The 23,384-nt window shown below is 42.4% G+C and overlaps 1 protein-coding gene across 1 annotated transcript; it reads right to left on the reverse strand.

The window, feature by feature from the left end:
- Window positions 1–1,783: 1,783 nt before the first annotated feature.
- COX5A (cytochrome c oxidase subunit 5A) lies at window positions 1,784–17,371 on the reverse strand. The gene is made up of 5 exons (XM_081831408.1): window positions 17,165–17,371; window positions 8,754–8,870; window positions 7,181–7,302; window positions 4,403–4,525; window positions 1,784–1,950 (listed from the first exon to the last, which is right to left on the reverse strand). Exons 1-4 carry the CDS (start codon window positions 17,268–17,270, stop codon window positions 4,412–4,414), a joined length of 459 nt encoding a protein of 152 aa, XP_081687534.1. The 5' UTR covers window positions 17,271–17,371; the 3' UTR covers window positions 1,784–1,950; window positions 4,403–4,411.
- Between the last annotated feature and the right edge of the window lie 6,013 nt (window positions 17,372–23,384).

Below are 23,384 nucleotides of genomic sequence, written 5' to 3' on the forward strand. Positions count from 1 at the left end.
CTGAAATCTGTAAAATGGCCCTCCTAAGAGTTCTCATTCCCTCACTGATTTAGTAACTACACCTAAATAATGTGATTCTCAAAGTCATCTCTTCCCATTTTTATAGCTACCACCCTGATTTAAAATCCTTATTAAGTTATAACTACACCAGGGCGCCTGGGTGGCTCAGATGGTTAAGCGTCTGCCTTTGGCTCAGGTCATGATCCCAGGGTCCTGGGATCGAGTCCCACATTGGGCTCCCTGCTCCTTGGGAGCCTGCTTCTTCTCCCTCTGCCTCTCTCTCTCTGTCTCTCATGAATAAATAAATAAAATCTTTAAAAAAAAAAAGTTATAACTACACCAGATAGCTTCCTAAATTGTGATCCTAACTCCAATTTCTTCAGGCTCCAAATCTGTTTCTCCTATTTACTGCTCTATTATCAAGTACCTGGCACAACGCTTGGTATATAGTAGGTATTCAATAAACATGGCGTGAAAACCATCATAGCACTCATTTCTTACCCTTGTAGATAGTTGTAAATCTATGTTCCCTCCTCAGGCCCCTCCTATGATTTTAAGAGCAGAAACCATTTCCATCATTTTGCATTCCTCCTATAAGGTAAGAGCCCATGATACTGACATGGTCCTTTTTCAGCTAGTAATAGTAAATCCTTTAGATCTGGGGAATTGAAAAAGCAGATTTAAAGGTGATTATGTATGCACATAGGGGAACTATGAAAAAAAAAAAAAAATCCCTCCTCCCCAGTGGCGCAAAGGCCAAACATGTCATATAATAAATAAAACTACCTTTTAGATAAAGCTGTGGATAAACAAACACCCCCAATCCTTTAGGCTTCAACTTAAATGTCATTTCCTCTCTCACAGTACCCATATGTATGTTCACAGAACTTTAAAAATCTCTGCCATAATGTCCTTATATAGGTGATTCTTCTGTTTACATCCCCCCACCCCATCTCTAGAATTTGGGAGGCAGACCTACGATGATGTCATCCCTAGGGGGAAGCAACCTGAAGAGAATCTGGAGGAAAACAGAGCAGTGTGAATGGGACATTGTATTACATGGAATGAGGGAAAAGAGCTGCCTACAGAGGGGTCAAACCTAAGAACCATACCTATCAGCTACATAACTGAATAAACGTATGTGGCTGTTTTAGTTTATTTACATTTCTACTTCTTAAAAGAGGGGAGGAAAACTTTTTGGTAGGGAACCAGTTTTAATAAAAGGTTGTGTTGATACCTTACCAAAACGGATTTTACTAACATTTCCTTACTTCGCTTTAAGAGAAAAGACATCTAAACCTCAACCTAATATTAATCCTATTTCCTGACGCTGCAGTCTGAATGACTATACTAGAAGTCACTCAGACCTGGAACCTCTTTCTCCAACAGCTGGTCTCCAATAATATGGGACTCCTAAACTAAGATGGGATTTGTGTATTCTATTAATTCTCTCAAGAAGTAAACCCATTTCTTTAGTTCTTGAAGCACTGAAAATCTATCATATAGATTTTCATATATCAAATACATCAGTATTTGATGTCCAAGGCTAATACTGCACTGCTAGAGAAGAACAGGTAGGGAAGGAAAAGGTCACTAAGAGAGAAGCTGGTACCACATAGTACATCCTCAAGACTATCTCAATAACCACTTTTAAATTTATTTCATGTGAGATGGTTTCCAGAGAATTAAGGCAGTTTTCTCAGCACATAGTGGCAACGAAACCAATGGCTCTATGAGGGCTCATTTTCTGCTTTTCAAAGCAAACACATGGAACAATACCTAATTTCAGTTCAAACTCATTTCCCTTTTATTCAAGTCCAAGTTACCATTACATGGTTTGGTACTCAATAAAGGAAAACTTGTTCAAATAAGGTAATATGTTATCATCAGTATTTCCAGGTGATTGTTTACAATCAAGTAGCATTATGAATAAATCCTTGAGAAGCCCATCTGTAAGAGAAAACATGAAGAATTAGCCAGAAAATAAAGGAAAGGTAGAAATCTTATTAAGAATAACCTTCTTTATAGCAACAGCCCAGAGAAATCACTGCCTCTGTGTAGCCTTTTCTGTTCTGACTTAATCCTGCCTATAGCTAACTCACAAGGGTGTAGCTCTGCGGCTTTTTTGTTGTTTATATGCCTAGTACTTACTGGGGTGGTCCTCTTTTCCAATCATAAAAGTGCTGGGGAGTTGCCCTTTAAAATTTTTTTTTTTTAAAGAAATATGTCATCACAGCTAGAATATATCCTAGGTAACAAAGATCTTCTGGACTCCTTGGAATACTACTTGATAAAATAAAAATTAAGCTGAAGTGTTTACAGATATCCTTGTAAGAGTCCATTATGAAATATGAACCACACACAAGAGCTTCAAAAATATAAGGAGGAGGGCGCCTGGGTGGCTCAGTTGGTTAAGCGACTGCCTTCGGCTCAGGTCATGATCCTGGAGTCCCGGGATCGAGTCCCGCATCAGGCTCCCTGCTCGGCAGGGAGTCTGCTTCTCCCTCTGGCCCTCCCCCCTCTCATGTGCTTGCTCTCTCTCATTCTCTCTCTCTCAAATAAATAAATAAAATCTTTAAAAAAATATATATATAAGGAGGAAATCTTCTATTCTGAATGCCTAGTTTTCTCACAGAAATCATTAGTACACACATTAAAAAAAACCTTTCATGTATTACAAAGATGAGCTAAATGACTTCAGGGAGGTGGTGGTGGTATGGGGGTGGACAAAGATAAAATCAAGACTTCTGCTCCAGAGCAATCTTTAACCAGGCTCACTGGACCTTTATCTTGTGAGGGATCTGCTATCAGCTCCTTCAATAATTTTGGGTGCACTTTTTTTTTAAAAAATTTTATTTTATTATGTTAACCACCATACATTACATCATTAGTTTCTGATGTAGTGTTCCATGATTCATTGTTTGTATATAACACCCAGTGTCATGCAGAACGTGCTCTCTTTAATACCCATCACCAGGCTAACCCATCCCCCCACCCCCTCCCCTCTAGAACCCTCAGTTTGTTTCTCAGAGTCCATAGTCTCTCATGGTTTGTCTCCCCCTCCAATTTCCCCTTCTTCATTTTTCCCTTCCTAATATCTTCTTCTTCTTTTTTTAACATATAATGTATTATTTGTTTCAGAGGTACAGGTCTGTGATTCATCAGTCTTACACAATTCACAGCGCTCACCGTAGCACATACCCTCCCCAACGTCCATCACCCAGCTACCCCATTGAGTGCACTTTTATTGAAACCTTTATAAGATGGTTTAGTTCCACCATTTTAAAAATGAATGTCCTCTTACTCTTAGGCAGCAAATCCTCTAAGCCTCACTGTTTAACACTGAGAAATGCATAGAGCCTTAGTAAATGCCTACACAGGATGTGTGGCATAGTAAGAGCAATGGACTCTGGGCTGGACTGCCTGGCTTTAAGTGTGGGTTCCAGTACTAGCTATATGACCTTGGACAAGGTGCCTCAGTTTCCTCATTAAGAAAATATTAAAATGGGAATAATTATAATAGTAACTACCTCAAGGCATGGTTTATGAGGGTTAAATGATTTATAGAGCACTTAAAACAGTGCCTGACATAGAAAGAGTTATATACGCTATATGTCTTTAAATAAAATAAAAAGAAGTAACTGCTTACATATTTTCTGTTTTACAAAGGATTCTTGGGGCGCCTGGGTGGCTCAGTCGTTAGGCATCTGCCTTCAGCTCAGGTCATGATCCTGGAGTCCCGGGATCGAGTCCCGCATCGGGCTCCCTGCTCGGCAGGGAGTCTGCTTCTCCCTCTGACCCTCTTCCCTCTCCTGCTCTCTCTCTCTCATTCTCTCTCTCTCAAATAAATAAATAAAAATATATATAAAATCTAAAAAAATACAAAGGATTCTCTGCACACTCCTCACTACCTAGAAAGTCTTGTGGCTGGTTCTATTACCTGCGTTCCCACAGAGAACAGGTATCAAATAAGTTTTTATTATCAGTGAACATTTATTGACTGTTAAATTCTAACGTGGGCACACAAAAATGAATGCATCAAATTAATAAAACCCTGTTAAAATAAACAGATGTATAAAAGCTTATGTGATGAACACCTTGTATGCAGTGGACTACCTTTAGTTTGGGTGAGGTAAAAGGGATGGAATTTTATGTCTGAAATATTTAATATAGATTTTTAAATAAGGAGGCTTTCTCTTGCCTTTACACCAGTAAGAGAACAGTTATAACTAGAAATGACAATTCTAGTTCCTTAAACTTACCATCATTAATACTCTCTAAATCTTTATGTTCATGGCCTCTAAGGAGGCCATTAAAAGGTCTTACTCTGAGAAATCGAAATGTCATTTACTCCCCGCTCTCTGGATTCATTTCCTGCCTTATTCAGTGGTATGTTGCTTACCCATGGGGTTTATACTTTGTCAAGGCCCAGTTCCTCTGGAGTGGAGATTCCCAGTTCATTTAAAGTTGGTCTAAGTTCTTGGATGACATAAGGGTAGATTTCCTTATGAGGTCCTGCTTTGTCCTGATGGCAAAGAAAATATTGACATTTAGCTCTCTGAAAAGCTGTCTCTATTAAAAAAATGAACTTGAGAATGCTTTTAATTACATATGCAGAGGTTAGTAGCAGAGAATACATGTCACCTACTTTTAACATATTAGTTCAACAAATAGAACAACTTATGTAGGCACTATTCAAAGTAGGTTTTTAGGCACCTCGAGAATAACTAAGACCGTTAGATTAAATCCAAAAAAAAAAAACCAAACCAAACCAAAACATTTTAAAACCTCAAGTTACTAGAAAAGGTGGTGATGACAGAATTTTGTGAAGATAATTAAACATGCCCAGCAGCAACAGGAATAATTAAGTTAACACAAGAAAAGTTTTTAAATCTGCTTCCAATTTGAGATCGTAACTGAATTAAGTACTGGTGCTGAATGGATTGATAGCCTACAGAACCCTTAATTATCTTACCCACTGTAGATAAAGTAATGTCACACTTTCCCTCTTACAGACTTGAATTTCTTTCTTATAGACCATGTCCCTTTGTGGAGAGCTATACTTGAAGAGTACTTACTTCCAGGGCAAAAGAGTTTTGACAAATACCGTAATAATATAATTATACCTATTTTTTCACAAGCTTCCTCAGGGACAAATATTAAAAAGTCAAGTGGGGGCCCCTGGGTAGCTCAGTCAGTTAAGCGCCTACCTTTGGCTCAGGTCGCAATCCCAGGGCTCTGGGATCAAGCCCCGTGTCAGGCTCCCTGCTCAGCAAGGAGTCTGCTTCTCCCTCTCCCTCTGCTTCTCCCACCCCTACTCGTGCCTCTCTCTCTCTCTCAAATAAATAAGTGAAATCTAAAAAAGTCAAATGGACTAAGAGAGTGCCAAGCTGCTATTCTTCTGCCTTTAACAAATTCTAGGTCTCTTTAATTGCATTTTTTTAAATAAAGATTTTATTTATTTGGCAGAGAGAGAGAGACAGTGAGAAAGAGAGAACACAAGCAGGGGGAGTGGGAGAGGGAGAAGCAGGCTTCCCGCTGAGCAGGAAGCCTGAAGCGGGGCTCAATCCCACGACCGAGATTATGACCTGAGCTGAAATCAAGAGTCAGACGCTCAACCAAGTGAGCCACCCAGGCACCCCTTAATTGTATTGTTTTAAATTATAAAATTGTTTAAAATGCAATGTATTAATTTTTCATTACAGAAAAACCAGGAACCATAATCAAAAGAGGAGGATAAGTATATATCCTCCTACATTTTCATCTATGTATTTTTTTAAATGATTAGTTTTAATAAACCATGACTTTTTTTTTTCTTTTTTTAAGATTTTATTTATTTATTTGTCAGAGAGACAGCGCGCGCACAAGCAGGGGGAGCAGCAGGGGGAGGGAGAAGCAGGCTCCCCGCTGAGCAGGGAGCCCAACGCGGGGCTCGATTCCAGGACCCTGGGATCATGACCTGAGCCGAAGGCAGCCGGTTAACTGACTGAGCCACCCAGGCATCCCTCATCTATGTATTTTTTTTTTTTAATAAAATGGGGTCACACCATAAAAATCATTTCATAATTTTCTTCAGTTAATATAGTATGAATTGTTGGGGCGCCTGCCAGTTCAGTCGGTAGAGTATGTGATTTTTTTTTTTTTTTTAAAGATTTTATTTATTTATTTGACAGAGAGAGACACAGCAAGAGAGGGAACACAAGCTCATCATCGATGCGGGACTCGATGCGGGACTCCCAGAACCCTGTGATCATGACCTGAGCCGAAGGCAGATGCTTAACGGAGCCACCCAGGCGCCCCGGAGTGTGTGATTCTTGATCACAGGGTCCTGAGTTTGAGCTCCACATTGAGTGTGGAGCCTACTTAAAATTTAAAATAATAATAATAATAACACACTATGAATTGTTTAATGTTGAATACATTTCCACAACATTAATAGATAACCTCATCTGGGAAGTCCCATCTTTCTTAAATCACTAACAACATTTAACTTCATACCACAAAGAGCACAAATAACCTTCGTACATCCTTAATTATTTCAAGATAAATTCTCAAATGGAATTGCTGAACAAAGGGGTATCAAGCAAAAAAAAAAAATTTTTTTTAAGATTTATTCTTTGACAGAGAGAGACACAGCAAGAGAGGGAACACAAGCAGAGGGATTGGGAGAGGGAGAAGCAGGCTTCCTGCTGAACAGGGAGCCCGATGCAGGGCTCGATCCCAGGACCCTGGGACCATGACCCGAGCCGAAGGCAGACACTTAACGACTGAGCCACCCAGGTGTCTCTCAAGCAAAAAATTTTTAAAAGATTTTATTTATTTATTTGACAGAGAGAGAGGGATAGAGCAAGCACGAGCAGGGGGAGTGGCAGAGGGAGAGGGAGAAGCAGACTCCTTGCTGAGCAGGGAGCCCAACTCAGGGCTAGATCTGAAGGCAGATGCTTAACCGGCTGAGCCACAGGTTGAGGGCCTTGAGGCACCCCTCAAGCATGATTTTTTAAAACCTTGCATAAATTCTGCCAAACTGCTCTCCAGAAAGATTGCAAATGCAATGCACATTTCCTACAGCTATAAGAACTAATTTTAGGTATTTTAACAAATTCAAAAACACAGGATATGCTGATACCTAACAAGAGCCCACCCACATCCGGAACAACTTTAGCAGTGATGTTTCACTGACCTTAACAACCTCTAGGATGCGAACTGCACTAGCAAAATCATTTAACCGTCTGCATGCCCGTAAAGCAGCATCAATGATTTTGGGTTCCGGAACCAGATCATAGCCAACGAGCGTGTTCATCCCTGTCAAAATAAAGAGGAGCCATATCAACCTGGAATATCCTCATATAAACTACAATTTAATTATCTACATTTTTACTGGATCATAGACATTTGATCTTGTCTGTCTGAACCTCTATTCTCTTGTCTATAAAATTAAATAAGAGAATCTACTTTTAACAAATTCTAGATAGTAAGATCATAGTGGATCTTCCACAGTGAACTAGTGGAAAGAACTATGCAGTAGCATGCAGATTGAAGATAAACAAAACAAAAAACCCCAAAAAACAAAAAGAAAAAAACCACAAGAGTTTTCTTAAATGCTAATACTATTTTCGTATTAGCTGGCTTCTTTTCAAACAAGAGGGTCATTTTCAACTCGTATCCTTAACTCTTAGCACAATGTATATACTTTGGTTGCTTTAAAATAGATTTGATTGGAAAATAATCTAAAAACAACCCAAGAAATGCTTAAGGAGAGTTAATGAAGTCCAAATGAGGACATTACGGAGATATAGAGAAGCATTAGTGCACATTCAACCAGAAAATGACTGGGCATGATTACTTTCAGCTCTGCACAAAATGACACATCATAAAATTTAAGATTCTCTTAATGGGAATGCAGAATTACTGTTCTTTTCATTACTGCTACTCAAGATTACTCAGTAAGAATTTTCCTGGTTGAGGCAAAATAAGAGTCATTATTATATTACTGCAGATGAGTCTGAAGCACTTAGGTGTCCTGCTTTTAGTTATTTTAATATAAACAAAAGACACAGTGACTACTATGCTAGAATACAGTCAGAGCCTGAACTCCTGGTCTGAGACAAATTACGTACACTTAAAATTAGTTATCTACTTGACTAATAGACTGGTTATCATTAATGTTACCTACTCATGTTCAGTGCACATCTGCAAATTAGGAAAAACGACTTCTAGGTTACTTAGACTGAACACTAATTCAGGGCAAGACAAATCATAATTCGAATAAAAATAACAAAAAACCCAAACTAATACCAAGAGTTGGGGGGAGAACCAAATGACTACTTGCTTAACTTATCGAAAAGGTACAAAACCGTTAACTCTTGCTCGTATTGATCTATCATTATAGTAGTGGTTTTCAATAGGGTGATTTTGTCCCCCAGCAGACATTTTTGGTTGTCACACTGGGGGTGGGGGTGGAGTGAGATGGTGGTTTGCACCTAGTAGGTTGAAGCCAAGGATGCAGCTAAACATCCTACAATGCAAAGGACAGCCCTGCAACAAAGAATTATCTGGCCCAAAAAGTCAATTGTGCCTGCTTTATAAGAAACACTATGAAGGCTATAAACTTTCCCAACTGCAAGTTGCATGACAATACCTAGTTTACATGAGGCATATTTTCAAAATAGCTGCTTTCAACACAGTAGTGAAAGACTACAAAGTAGTTGCCAATTCTATGCCAAAGTAGACAAATATGCCTATGTTCCAATTACCTTTACGCAATTCCCAGGCATCAATATCTGGCTTGTTGAAGTATGTCACCCAGCGAGCATCAAACTCCTCATCTGTCTCATGTGACCCATGGGAGTAGCAGCGAAGTGACTGGACAGCTACAATGAAGAAAGAACAATGTCTTCAATGTACAGGAAGAAATAATACTTGACATATCCTGTCAGTACATTAAGGTTATTTGTTTGCTCTTTTTAAATTGTGTTAAAATATGTACAACATCAAATTTACCATCTTAACCACTTTTAAGTGTACAGCTCAGGGGTGTTAAATATATTCAATGCATTAAATTCTGAATCAACTATATATATCATGGTAGGAAAATTACTCAGCAGGTCAAGTAAAACAAATCTTATGTATTGATATGAAAAAAATCTTAAAAACGAAGCAAAGAAAAGCAAGTAGAACAAAAAGTACTACGCATTTTTTTTTTAAAGATTTTATTTATTTATTTGTCAGAGAGAGAGAGCACAAGCAGGGGGAGTGGCAGGCAGAGGGAGAAGCAGGCTCCTTGCTGAGCAAGGAGCCCAATGCGGCACTTAGGGGGGCCTGGGTGGCTCACTCGGTTAAGCATCTGCCTTTGGCTCAGGTCGTGATCCCAGGGTCCTAGGATGGAGCCCCGTGTCGGGCTCCCTGCTCAGCAGGAAGCCTGCTTCTCCCTCTCCCACTCCCCCTGCTTGTGTTCCTGTTCTCGCTATCTCTGTCAAATAAATAAATAAAATATTTAATTAATAAATAAATAAATGAATGAATAAAATCTTAAAAAAAAAAAAAAGGAGCCTGATGCGGGAGTCGATCCCAGGACCCTGTGATCATGACCTGAGCTAAAGAGATGCTTAATCGACTGAGCCACCCAGGCATCCTATTATGTATGTATGTTCACTTTTTCCCCCTAATGTGTAATGTAGCTTCAAATTGTTAAAAGTGGTCATCTTTGGAAGGAAAAACTATTTCTTTATATACTTCCATAATGTCTGAATTTTTATGATAAGCACAGTATTAATTCCTAGTTTTTTAAAAAAATGCCCATTCCAGTTCTTAAGCAAATTTATAAGATGTATTTTTGATAAATTAAAAAGAAATCTTATGCTTGCCATTAAATTATATTCCAAAATAAATTACACAACTTGACAAAGCAACAGTAATTAAAAAAATTGTTTTATCAAACTATAGTCCCCTCCCTGCAAATTCTGATAAATCCCCTAAGAGGAAACATACCCTCTCACTTACACCCGATGAAAAAAACTGCTCTGTAAGATACCTAAGAAGTGATAGTTTTAAATATAACATTATATATAAACAACAACACAGGACACACTGGGGAAAGGACAGTCTAATAAATGGTGTTGGGAAAACTGGACAACTACATGCAAAAGAATGAAATGGGACCACTTTCTTACACCACACACAAAAATAAACTCAAATGGAATAAAAACCCAAATGTAAGACTGGAAACCATAAAATTCCTAGGAAAAAACATAGGCAATAAGTTCTTGGACATCAATCTGAGCAATATTTTTTTGGATCTGTCTCCTCAGAGAAGGGCAACAAAAGCAAAGATTAACAAATGGGATTGTATAAAACTAAAAAGCTTTTGCACAGTGAAGGAAACCATCAACAAAAGGAAAAGGCGGGGTGCCTGGCTGGCTCAGCCGTTAAGCGTCTGCCTTCGGCTCTGGTCATGGGATCGGCTCGGGTCATGGGATAGAGCCCCTCGCTGGGCTCCCTGCTCAGTGGGAAGCCTGCTTCTCCCCCTCTCACTCCCCCTGCTTGTGTTTCCTCTCTTGCTGTGTCTCTGTCAAATGAATAAATAAAATCTTAAAAAAAGAAAAAGGAAAAGACAACCTACTGAATGGGGGAAAATATCTGCAAATGATAAAACTGGTAAGGGTTTAATATCCAAAATATATAAAGAACTCACACAACTCAGTATCAAAAGAGCAATCCAATTAAAAATGGGCAGTGGACCTGAATAGACACTTCTCCAAAGAAGATATACAAATGGCCAACAGACACATGAAAAGATGCTCAACATCACTAACCATCAAGGAAATGCAAATCAAAATCACTATGAGATATTACCTTATACCTGTCAGAATGGCTATTATCAAAAAGGCAAGAAATAACAAGTGTTGGTGAGGATGTGGTGAAAAGGGAACCCTTGTGCACTGTTGGTGGGAATGCAAACTGGTGCACCCACTATGCAAACAGTATGGAGGCTCCTCAAAATATTAAAAATAGAACTTCCATATGATCCAACAATTTCACTTCTGGGTATTTACCCAGAGAAAACAGGGTGCTGGGTGGCTCAGTTGATTAAGCGACTGCCTTCGGCTCAGGTCATGATCCTCGAGTCCCAGGATCGAGTCCCGCATCAGGCTCCCTGCTCCCCCTCTCATGTGCTCTCTCTCTCTCTCTCTCAAATAAATAAATAAAATCTTTAAAAAAACAAAAAACAAAAAATACTAAAATACTAATTCAAAAAGATACATGCACCTCTATGTTCATCGCAGCATTATCTACAGTAGCCAAAATGTGGAAGCAAACTAAGTGTCCATAAATAGATAAATGGATAAAGAAGATGTGGTATGTATATATACAATGGAATACTACTTAGCCATAAAAAAGAATGAAATCTTGCCATTTATGACAACATGGATGGACCTAGAGTATTAGGGTAAATGAAATGAGCCAGAGAAAGACAAATACCATATGGATTTCACCTGTATATGGAATCTAAAAGATATAAACAAACAAAACAAAAAGAGACTCAGATACAGAGAACAATCTGGTGATTGCCAGAGGAAGGGAGTGTGGGGGGTGGGCAAATAGGGATTAAAAAAAAAAACAAAAACAGGACACATTTAGAATTCTGCTCCCTATATGGGGCGGCTGGGTGGCTCACTTGGTTGAACATCTGACTCATGATTTCAGCTCAGGTCATGATCTCAGGGTCCTGGGATGGAGCCCTGAATCCCCTGAGTCCTGTGATCCATGTCTGGCTCCAAGCTCAGCAGGGAGTCGGCTTGAGATTCTCTCCGATTCTCTCCCTCTGCCCCTTCCCCACTCGTGCTCTCTCAAATAAAGAAATAAATCTTTTTTTTTAAGATTTTATTTATTTGTCAGACAGAGAGAAAGAGCGTGCACACAAGCAGGGGGGAGTGGCAGGCAGAGGGAGAGGGAGAAGCAGACTCCCCGCTGAGCAAGGAGCCCAATGCAGGACTTGATCCCAGGATCCTGGGAGGGAGGGGAGGGTGGGGAGGAAGGGGAAGGGAGAAAAGGAGGGGGAGGGGAGGGGGAGAGGGAGGAGGAGAAGAAGGAGTCGCATGCTTTACAGACTGTGGCAGCCTGGGACCCTACCCTATACATCCTTAATGCAATAACTGACAGGAGAAAGAGCAGAGAAAAAAGAAAGAAAACAGAAAAAGATGAAAAGGTGAAAGACTAGCCAATTCTGGAAATGGACTGTTACTGCTACAAGTGGAAAGATTCTCATTTAAATTACCATTTGAGCCTGGAGCCAAATACCTGCCATTAAGTCACAGAGGACCACAACACAAGTTCCAGTCTTCCCAGAGACATAAATTATCTCCATTATTCAAGCCCAGAATGAAGAACATGTGCATGAATGGGCTGGAATTGGCCATGCTTTAATTTCTATGACAAGAAAAAATAATGTATCTCTAGACTTCAATGTCTTTTGTAAGTACAAACATTTAATCAAAAGTATGTGGATATTTAATAATGCTTACAAGACTAATATTCACATTTAATATATCAGAAAGTACAGGTCACAACAACCTTCCAACCCACTGTTACCAAAAATTTATAAGCTACCTTTTTCAAAAACTAAAATTATCCTTAGCTTAGGGGTAGGTGGTTGGCTCAGTAGGAAGAGCATGTGACTCTCTGATCTCAGGGACATGAGTTCGAGCCCCACATTGAGTGTAGAGATAAGTAAATAATTTTTTTAGAATACTTAAAGCACAGTATAAAATGTTATCACTTTTTTTAAAAAGATTTTATTTATTTATTTGACAGAGAGATAGAGAACAAGCAGGCAGAGAGGCAGGCAGTGGGAGAGGGAGAAGCAGGCTCCCCACCGAGCAGGGAGCCCGATGCGGGGCTCGATCCCAGGACCCTGGGATCATGACCCTAGCCAAAGGAGCCGCTTAACCGACTGAGCCACCCAGGCGCCCCGTTATAATCACTTTTGAAGACTGTTTAGTGCTTTCTTTTCTTTTTTCCTAAAGATTTTATTTATTTGTCAGAGAGAGAGACAGAGCATAAGCAGGGGGAGCGGCAGGCAGAGGGAGAAGCAGGCTCCTGCGGGGCTCGATCCCAGGACCCTGGGATCAATCTGCTGAGCCACCCAGGCATCCCTTTACTGCTTTCTTATCAAGTTAAACACACACCTACCATACCGCCCAATAAATCCACTTCTAAGTGTTTACCCAAGAAAAATGAAATATGTATTCCTTCCCCAGGGGTAATTATTACATGTACCTTTTCTACCACCCAGAAAAGTGTTTAATACCCATTTCCTTTAGCTCACTGCTGGGCATGATTTCACTAGATGACTAGCAGCTTTGTTTTGTTTTCTAACCAAAGATAAAGATGACCAGCAACTACAAATCCTAGGCAAGGAGAATGATGGGTCACCTTCAATAATTTGTTCACTTTCCTTCTGGAAGTCCCAAATTACAAACTGGTTCTATTACCATAAAAACTTTTATGAAACAACTATTTATAATACCAAGCATGCACTGGGAACATACATCCCCCTTCCAGCATGGCAAAATCAGACTCTCCCACATGGTTTAATTGTATTACAAACGGTGGCGCCGGGGTGGCTCAGTTGTTAAGCGTCTGCCTTCAGCTCAGGTCATGATCCCAGGGTCCTGGGATCGAGCCCCACATCAGGCTCCCTGCTCCGCGGGAAGCCTGCTTCTCCCTCTCCCACTTCCCCTGCTTGTGTTCCCTCTCTCACTGTGTCTCTCTCTGTCAAATAAATAAACAAAATCATAAAAATAAAAAAATTGTATTACTAACTTCAGTAAGGGGTAGGAGTAGGATCTATTCTCCTAGCTGTGCACATGCCCATCATATATTTAACATTTTGATTTTTAGGTGAACTATATAGGCATTCTCTTTCTCCCCTACCAACCCAACTTAGCATTTTCACTTAGGTCTGAGTTTGCAAGGCAAAGTATTTTGAAAACAACAGCTCAGTGCTTTCATACAACCTGAAGGTTCCAGATTAAGGAAAGAGAAGTGTGTGAAAAGGGACATTTCTATAAACTCAATCTAAAAGCTCTTTCTAACACTACTTTTTGGTATTCAGTTAAGCACGCTGTTAAAAAAAAAACAAAACAAAAGGGGTGCCTGGCTGGCTCAGTCAGTTAAGTGTCTGCCTTCGGCTCAGGTCATGATTGCAGGGTTCTGAGATCGAGCCCCCCATCAGGCTCCCTGCTCAGCAGAAAGCCTGCTTCTCCCTCTCCCTCTGCCCCTCCCCCCTGCTCATGCTCTCTCTCACAAATAAACAAACAAAATCTTTTTTTTTTTTTAAGATTTTATTTATATATCTGACAGAGACACAGCGAGAGGGAACACAAGCAGGGGGAGTGGGAGAGGGAGAAGCAGGCTTCCCATGGAACAGGGAGCCTGATGCGGGGCTCGATCCCAGGACCCTGGGATCATGACCTGAGCCGAAGGCAGACGGCTAATGACTGAGCCACCCAGGCATCCCCCAAAAATAAAATCTTTAAAAACAACAACAAACAAAAACCTAACATTCTTAGAAAAATTAATCCCTTTAGTTTAAATTTAGTTAAATCAGATAGCTTTCAACTTAATAACTAATCGGCTCGGATAAAGCCCCCCAAATGAACATTTTGGTGTTGGTAATTCTAGGAGAAAGGGAAAGAAATGAATAATGCAGAGGGCACATGAACAAGCTCAAAGGCAGGATGGTTGAAGTGCAAGCCTGAAGAGCAGCCATGGACTTTGGGGCCCAAAGTCTGGAAATCTAGAAGTATAGGAGTAGTGCAGAAAAGAAGGTTGGAAGGTGATTAGAAAGTGCTACCTAAATTCAGCCCTATGGCAAGAAAGGGAAAGAGAAAACTTCTCCCATTCTTCCTGGGTTATCAGGGTTAGGATGTAGGCGCCAGGTTTAAGGGTTGACTAAAGAATTTAACCACTATTTTAAAATATTTTACATCAGCAGTTATTGGAAAACAATGTTTCAAGTTGGAGGCTTCTGGAATTTGGGTTGTCACTTAACTAGAGCCAACTTGAGGCCCCTCAGGTTAACCCCTCCAGAGTTCTCCCTGTCTTTTTTTAAAGATTTTGTTTATTTATTTGACAGAAAGAAAGAGAGCACAAGCAGGGGGAACAGCAGGCAGAGGGAGAAGCAGGCTCCCCGCTGAGCAGGGAGCCCGATTCGGGACTTGATAACAGGGATCATGACCTGAGCTGAAGGCAGACCCTTAACCAGCTGAGCCACCCAGGTGCCCCTCAAAGCTCTCTTTCAAGGATACTCTCATTTGGCCTTGAATAGCCTCATCCAAAAAATTTTATTCTTTTTGACTTTCAATTTATAAAACCTGTTCAGTTTTATATGGATAACAAATCCTAACCTGTAATTTGCAAAAATGAAATCCACTATAATAAAGCAAATACATATATAAACATTTGTGCCAGGCAAGATGCTAAGAGTTACATTATTTCATTTAAGCCTCACAACTACCAAAGATCCTGATTTTAGAGATAAGGCAACTGAGTTTTAGTGTTAATTAACATGTGCAAGGTCACACAACTAGAAAGTAGCTGACATAAATGTAACCAACACTACCTCCTTGTAGCAAATATTTACGTCTATGGTACAAACACCTGAAATAAAGATTTTTGTTTATAAATTATACCCAAGAGTGGGAATAGAACACCTATGAGATAAACCAACATGTTCAAACTCATTAAGAGGAATCCCCTTAATCTACAGTGTGCCAAAATTCTCTGCCTTTTCCCCAGCCTGCCACAAAATGTAGCAATGCTTTTGAAGAGGTCAGAAGAAAACTCCCCAAAAGGTATTTATATGAAAAAACTGTAGTACTTTAGCATTTTAGATAAGGAAAAAAACAAAAAAACCATAAAATTTGACAAACATCAGGATGGGCCAAAAATAACTAAAGCTAAGAAACTGAAAATAGTTCCACCACTAGTAAAGGAATCAGTTTCCCAAGACTGGCCTCAATTTCCTCCTTTATAAAATAAGACCGTCTTCATGAAGTGCATGCCAGCCTTACTGTTCTACGATAAATGAATGAAGAGAAACACATTTCTTAGGTTCTGAAGGGTCTAGTTACAACACTCAAGAGTCAAGAGAACAACCTTACTAGTTTTGAGTTTGCGTTCATACGTTTAAATCTGCATGCTTAGGGCCTAAATTTCACATTGCAGCATATACTACCATCATGGACCAAGATCAAAGTGCAGTTACACTAACTAAAGGTACAGTGCTGGAAACAAAATCTCCCCACACACACAGGGGGAAGGCACAGTAAGAAAGAGGAAGCAGCAGCACAACTCATACTCCAGCAGTCAGGTTTCTGACCGGAAGCAAAAAATAAAATAAAATAAAGCTTCCCTTAGGTCTGTAGAACCCAGTATTCCTAAGTGTGTGGGACCCAATTTTCGGAAGAGTTATATTCTTATTCTAAGACCTATCAATATTCAGGCTCTCTTCCAGACCTCAGGAAACAATCATACATGGAGATCTATCGTAAAAATGGAAGGACTGGAACGTGGCACAGCAGTCTCTGAAACGACAGATCGGTCTTTGAAGGTGACATACAAAACGCTGAGAAAGGCCTGATAAAAAAGTATACTGTGTCCCACAAGGAAGCATTTGGTGTCCGCAGAACACACTATGGGTGTCCAGGTCTCCGGAAGGGCCACCCCTGCCTCTACACCGATCGCGACGCGCCGGGCGGCTCAATGTCACCTTCGCCGACGCGCTGTAGGCCGGCGGCGGACACTCCCAGTCAGGTGGCTGCAGGGGTCAGTGCCGGGGCACGGTCACGGCCTGGGGACCGAAGGGGGTCCAGTGGGCGCGGGAGGCGCGCTGCGCCCCTTCCCTGGGGCCCACACCAGGTCCACACCTGATCGGTCCGCGGTGCCCGCACCAGGAAGTCGCGCTGGCGGAGGACCCGGGGGCCGCGTCTTCGAGTCCCCCATAAGTGGAGGTGACGGGGAGGGCGGCCAGCGGTCACCAGGTTCGTCCGCCCGCCCGCAGGGCAGGGGCTAGGCCGCGGGGCAAGCCTGCCCTCGAGTGGCGGCGGGGGACCAGGTCACCGCAAGGACACGCGGGCGCTAGCAGTGGCGGCGGGGGCCTTACCGGCGGCGGGGCCGGGGACCGGGGTTGAGCACAGGAGGCCTCGAGGGCTGGCACGGGCGGCTGCGGCTGTGGCTACAGCGCAACGGCGGAGAGCGGCGCCGAGCATGACGGCGATGGCGGCGCGCAGTCCAAGGCTGAAGAGAAGCCGGGTGTGAACTCACGGGCCGCTCCGGAGCTCGCGGGGGCCGGACTCACGCACCGACGCACGGCGGGCGGAGCGTGAGGTCCCGCCCACTGCGGCGCTCGCGCCTTGGCGGGCGTGGGCACCACGCGGACGCTGGCGGGCTACGGCGGCGCGCTAAGGACAAACCATTTCCACGCTGTGCCCGCCCCACCTCATCCCGCCCCACCCAGTGTCTGGTTGCGGCCTCCGTGGAGCCGGGATGTAAAGTCGGTGAACTTCCCCGCGGGGGACGGTATAGTGGTTCAAGTCCGGCTCGAGAAACGATTCCATCAACCCAAGATGGGAGGAATAAGGGGCTCCTGGCGGGCTCAGTCGGTAAAGCAGGCGACTGTTGATCTCGGGGTTGGAGCCCCACCTTGGTCTTAGAGATTACTTAAGGAAATAAAGAGATTTAAATGGGAGTGTTCACAAAAATAGCAACGACAAGTTATAATAAAAAATACCTTCTTTGTTTAACCTCTTCCTTTCCCTGTTGGAGCCTAAAATAAGAAAATGGGTGGGTGCCTGGGTGGCTCAGTTGGTTAAGCAACTGCCTTTCGCTCAGGTCATGATCCTGGAGTCTCAGGATCGAGTCCCGCATCGGGCTCCCCCCTCAGCAGGGCGTCTGCTTCGCCCTCTGACCCTACCCCTTCTCATGCGTGCTCTCTCTCTCATTCTCTGTCTCTCAAATAAATAGATAAAATCTTGGGCGCCTGGGTGGCTCAGTTGGTTAAGCGACTGCCTTCGGCCCAGGTCATGATCCTGGAATCCTGGGATCGAGTCCCGCACCGGGCTCCCTGCTCGGCCAGGAGTCTGCTTCTCCCTCTGACCCTCCCCCCTCTCCTGCTCTCTCTCTCTCATTCTCTCTCTCAAATAAATAATAAATAAATGAATAGATAAAATCTTTAAAAAAAGAAAATGGGGAAAAACACAACTGCGTACTTGTCAGGGATCTTATTAGTAACTATTCTTAGATCACAAATCCGCAAGCATTAAAAAATTAGTTCAGCCACTTCACTCCACAGATAAGGAAACAGGCTCAGGAGGCAGGCTGCTTGCTGGCAATCAAGGCTCTCAAATCCTCAGTTCTGAGGACTTACCTGGATATTTGTCGTATGCCGACTTATGATTTAAAATCCATGTTTTGAAAGCTTGTTTTGGACAAAGTTGTCCGTGGCTTGAATTTGTTTAGAATAACTTATTTTAATGAAATTGCTTTGAAGTTGGATATTAAGATTTTCTAATGGAACAGTTGCATCTGGAGCAGAAAAGACCCTTAGGTTGTTGGCAGCATAGTAAGGGCAGTGGTGTCTATCACATGATGGACTTTTAAACTTTATAAAGAATTTGTGAGGACTTACCAAGAACATCCCGTCTGGACAAGACTACCCTTTGCTGTTCTCGGAAGAACTTGAGACACTTGCTCCTGCCATGGCCAGGCTGGCTGCTCTTGGTTGGCAATGGTATTAAACCACGCAGCAGTCTCACGTAGGTAAGGGACATCTGTTCCCGCCTTGGCAAGGCTACTCCTTGTAGGTAGTGGCACAAACCATGTGATGTTCCCTGGAGTAATAACTTTTAAAACAGCCTACTTTGCTTACCAACACCAGTGCCTTGGCCTGCTTGCTCTGTGCCCCAATAGTGAGGGATCTAGGCAGGCAGCTGATATCCAGCTTTTAGTTGGAAGGACTGACTCTACCAAGAACCAACTGGTAGAAAGATACACCGCAACTAAATTTGGACTTTATTTCTTTCATCACTTTGTCTGGAATAGTAGTGTAATAAATCTGTCACTGGTTTAGAGTATGTTATTTTTTATTGGCTCCATAAGAGACATTATCCTGAATGCTATTGGCTTGTGAAATATTATTATAAATTATAATTAACACAGTGAACCTGTGTTAAGTAAATTATTGGCAAAAACAATCTCAGTCTCTGAGCATAATTTGCCTCAAATAAAATAGTATTTTTGGCCAGATGCCTGCCCCAGTCCCTACAGGAGGGCTCCTATAGCAGACTGCTCTGAAATGGGGTTGATCACATTCCAAGGCTCTTAACATCTAATCTGGCCTTATTAACTACATCCTGATTTTGAGCTCCTGGCCAGTGGGGCCACTTCCCCAGTCCTGAATTACCATGCTGCCACCCAGAGTTAATGAGATAGTCTCTTGTCTTGGTATCCTTCATTCTCTATCCCTGGACTCACTGAGGAAAGAAAAAATGGACATTCAGCCTCCTCTTCCTCACTCCAGGCCCTTTCTCCTGGGTGTGAGCATCTGCCTTTCTCTTTTCCCTCCCTAGCAGTGTGGCTTTAGGGGGTATGATCCTGGCTGGCAAAAGGGTAAAAAAGCTTTTCTTTTCAAAGCACCTGCTCTCACCTTCTCCCACCAGCCAAACCAAAGGACACTTGGAGAAGCTTTAACCTCATTACCTTTCAATTAGTATTCATCAAATCAAGAGCTGGAAGCTCAGGATGAGGTCAGGGCTCCCATAATTAAGAAAATACTGGATGGGGTATATTGCACCTGAATCCCAACTGGTCTCTCCACTTTACCTCCAGTTCCTTAGATTGACTACTAGAGTGTTATTTAATACAATTAGGGCTATAATTTATTATGTGTCACTGCATGCTGCAAACTATTTTTTTATTTATATTTTTTAAAATAAATCCTACCACCAACGTGGGACTCAAACCTACAACTCCAAGATCAAGAGTCACATGCTCATGTCCACAATAGCCAAACTATGGAAAGAGCCTAGATGTCCATCAACAGATGAATGGATAAAGAAGATGTGGTACACACACACACACACACACACCATGGAATATTATGCAGCCATCAAAAAATGAAATCTTGCCATTTGTAATGACCTGGATGGAACTAGAGAGTATTATGCTAAGCGAAATAAGTCAATCAGAGAAAGACAATTATCATATGATCTCACTGACATGTGGAATTCGAGAAATAAGGCAGAGGATCATATGGGAAGGGAGAGAAAAATTAAACAAGACAAAACCAGAGGAGACAAACGATAAAAGACTCTTAATCTCAGGAAACAAACTGAGGGTTGCTGGCGTGGAGAGGGGTGGGAAGGATGGGGTGGCTGGGTGATGGATATTGAGGGGGTATGTGCTATGGTGAGCGCTGTGAATTGTGTAAGACTGATGAATCACAGACCTGTACCCCTGAAACAAATAATACATTATATGTTAATAAAAAAAAAAGTCACATGCTCTACGGACTGAGCCAGCCAGGCGCCCCTGCAAACTATTATCCCATCTAAGCCTCATAACAGTCTTGTGAGAGAAGTATTTATCCCTGTTTTACGGATAAAGGAATAGACTCAAAGGGCACTTGCCCAAGAATCACACAGCTAATAGATTCTTAGATTTGAGACCAGGTTTGTTTGATTCCAGAAATTGTGGGTTTTTGCCCCACCACCCCCAAAGATAGGCTTTGATAGCTTCTCAGTGAATTCCAAAGCCCCTGCTACCTTGGGGGCAGTTCTCAGCCCTCATCACCAGTATTCGTTTTCTGTTGCTGCATAACAAGTTACCACAAACTAAGCAGTTTAAAACAATTCCCATTTATTATTTCCCAATTTCTGTAGGTCAGAAGTCCAGGCATGGCATGATTGGTTCTCTGTTCAGGGTTTCACAAGACCGAAATCAAGATGTCAGTCAGGTCTGAGGTCTCATCTGGAAATCAGAGTCCTCTCCTTTGCTTGTTCAGGTGGTTGACAGAATTCGGTTCCTCACAGTTGTAGGACTGAGTGCCCTTTTTTTTTTTTTCCTGCTGTTAGCCAGGAGCGACTCAGCTCTTACCACATGGCCCCTCCATAGGCCCTCTCACAGTACCTCAGCTTACCTCTTTTAAAGACCTCATCTGATTAGGTCAGGCACATCCAGAGAAACCTTTCTTTTGATTAACTCAAAGTAAACAGGTAAGTAGCCTCATCTTGGAAATAATATCCCTTCAGATTCACAGATTCTATACCAATTATACAAGGTATGTACACCAGCAGGGACGAATCTTAGGGGCTGTCTTTGAATTCAACCTACCACACCACCTAGATGGCGGGGGGGGCTGCTCCTTCCCAAGTTTGCCCCCAGCTGGGCCCCCAGACCCCAGTCCATTCTGTTGCTTCTGGTGGGTGCACCTTCCCAGAACAGTTGAGGCTAGACATCCTGGCTCTTGCCCAAGACCATCAGGGTCTTTGGTCTCTTCCTATCATCGTCTGCCCTGAAATCCTTTTCTGTCCCTCTGGAGGAGCAGCCGCTGGGCTCCTGATGCCTCAGGAATGTCATAGCCACCAACTGATGTGCCCATCAGCTTCTGCTGCAGCCCAGAGCCTTCATCCTGGAAGAGCTGTAATGAGGTCCTTCTGATGTGTGCAGAGGGGACAAATGATGGTACTGAGGAACTTGTGAAGATAAAGGCACTGTTCCACCCTGGGAATTTCTAGTAAAGGGAAGATCACAATCCAGAAAAGCTCTTATTTTCTCCAGTGGGAATGAAGTGTGTACTGGGAAAAAGTGAATGCTGCCTGTCCAGGCTGAAGTCGCCCTTGAGACCAGTAGTCTGACTGATCCTACATTGCCTCCCTTTCCTTAGGCCCTCCTTGAGCACCTCCAGTGATGAGGATTCCACTGCTAGGGGGATAGGGGTGAATGAGAGAAGGCACCTGAGAAAATGACGTTCTTGCTGCTACTGAATTATCGCTCTGCCACATACCCTTAGACAGGTTACTTCACTTCCTTGAGCCACTTTCATCTATAAAATGAGAATAATAATGGAAATTACCCAATAGGTTATAGGGCAGATTTCATAAGATTCCATGTAGTGCATGGAAAACATGGTCCTGGCAGGCATACGGTTAGGTCTCAATAAATGGTGACCAGAAAAAGCATTTTCCTGGGGTGCCTGGGTGGCTCAGTTGGTTAAGCATCTGCCTTCGGCTCAGGTCATGATCCCAAGGTCCTGGGATTGAGCCCCACATCGGGCTCCTTGCTCCGTGGGGAGCCTGCTTCTCCCTCTCCCTCTGCTGCTCCCCCTGCTTGTGCTCCCTCTCTCTCACTCTTTCTCTCTTAAATAAAATATTTTTTAAAAAGGTATTTTGTTGTTGTAAAATTATAGTTCTTTTCCCAGGGCAGGGCAGCCTGTGATACGGGGGACAAGGCATGGAGGTGATATGGATAAATATACCACCTTGGTTGCCTGAGAATCAGGGAGAAGGAGTGGTAGAAGGAAGCAGCCTTCAAAAGTAATCCTGTGGGGCTACCATTAGGAGGCTTGCTTTATTTATTTATTTATTTACTTATTTATTTATTTATTTAGATTTTATTTATTTGTCAGAGAGAGAGAGAGAGACAGAGCACAAGCAGGGGGAGCAGCAGGCAGAGGGAGAAGCAGACTCCCCACTGAGCAAGGAACCTGATGTGGGACTCAATCCCAGGACCCTGGGATCATGACTTGAGCCAAAGGCAGACACTTCACTGACTGAGCCACCCAGTCATCCCCATTAGGAGGCTTTAATGATCCTTTTTCACAGTGTAGTTACTTATTTCTACTAAGTAATTTCCTAAAATATTTCTTTTTTTTTAAAGATTTTATTTATTTATTTGACAGAGAGACACAGTGAGAGAGGGAACACAGGCAGGGGAGTGGGGGAGGGAGAAGCAGGCTTCCCACTGAGCAGGGAACCCGATGTGGGGCTCGATCCCAGAACCCTGGGATCATGACTTGAACCGAAGGCAGACGCCTAACGATTGAGCTACCCAGGTGCCCCTAAAATATTACTTTTTAATTAGAAAATCATTAAAAGATATAAATTTTATTGAGATATGACTTACATACTATAAGATCCCCCTTTTTAAAAATTTTTTATTGTTATGTTAACCACCGTACATTACATCATCAGTTTTAGATGTAGTGTTCCATGATTCATTGTTTGTGCATAACACCCAGTGCTCCATGCAGAACGTGCCCTCCTTAATACCCATCACCAGGCTAACCCATCCTCCCACCCCCCTCCCCTCTAGAACCCTCAGTTTGT

The sequence above is a fragment of the Leptonychotes weddellii genome, chromosome 9 (assembly GCF_054177405.1).
Source record: "Leptonychotes weddellii isolate Sample4059 chromosome 9, ASM5417740v2, whole genome shotgun sequence".
In the NCBI taxonomy this organism is placed as follows: Eukaryota; Metazoa; Chordata; class Mammalia; order Carnivora; family Phocidae; genus Leptonychotes; species Leptonychotes weddellii.

Bases quoted from the DNA above. Each gene is read 5' to 3' on its own strand.
- COX5A (XM_081831408.1), bottom strand. From the start codon at position 17,270: ATGCTCGGCGCCGCTCTCCGCCGTTGCGCTGTAGCCACAGCCGCAGCC. The intron at 8,871-17,164 runs GTAAGGCCCCCG...TCTTCATTGTAG, and splicing joins GGTCCCCGGCCCCGCCGCCG to CTGTCCAGTCACTTCGCTGC. The intron at 7,303-8,753 runs GTAATTGGAACA...TTATTTTGACAG, and splicing joins TGCCTGGGAATTGCGTAAAG to GGATGAACACGCTCGTTGGC.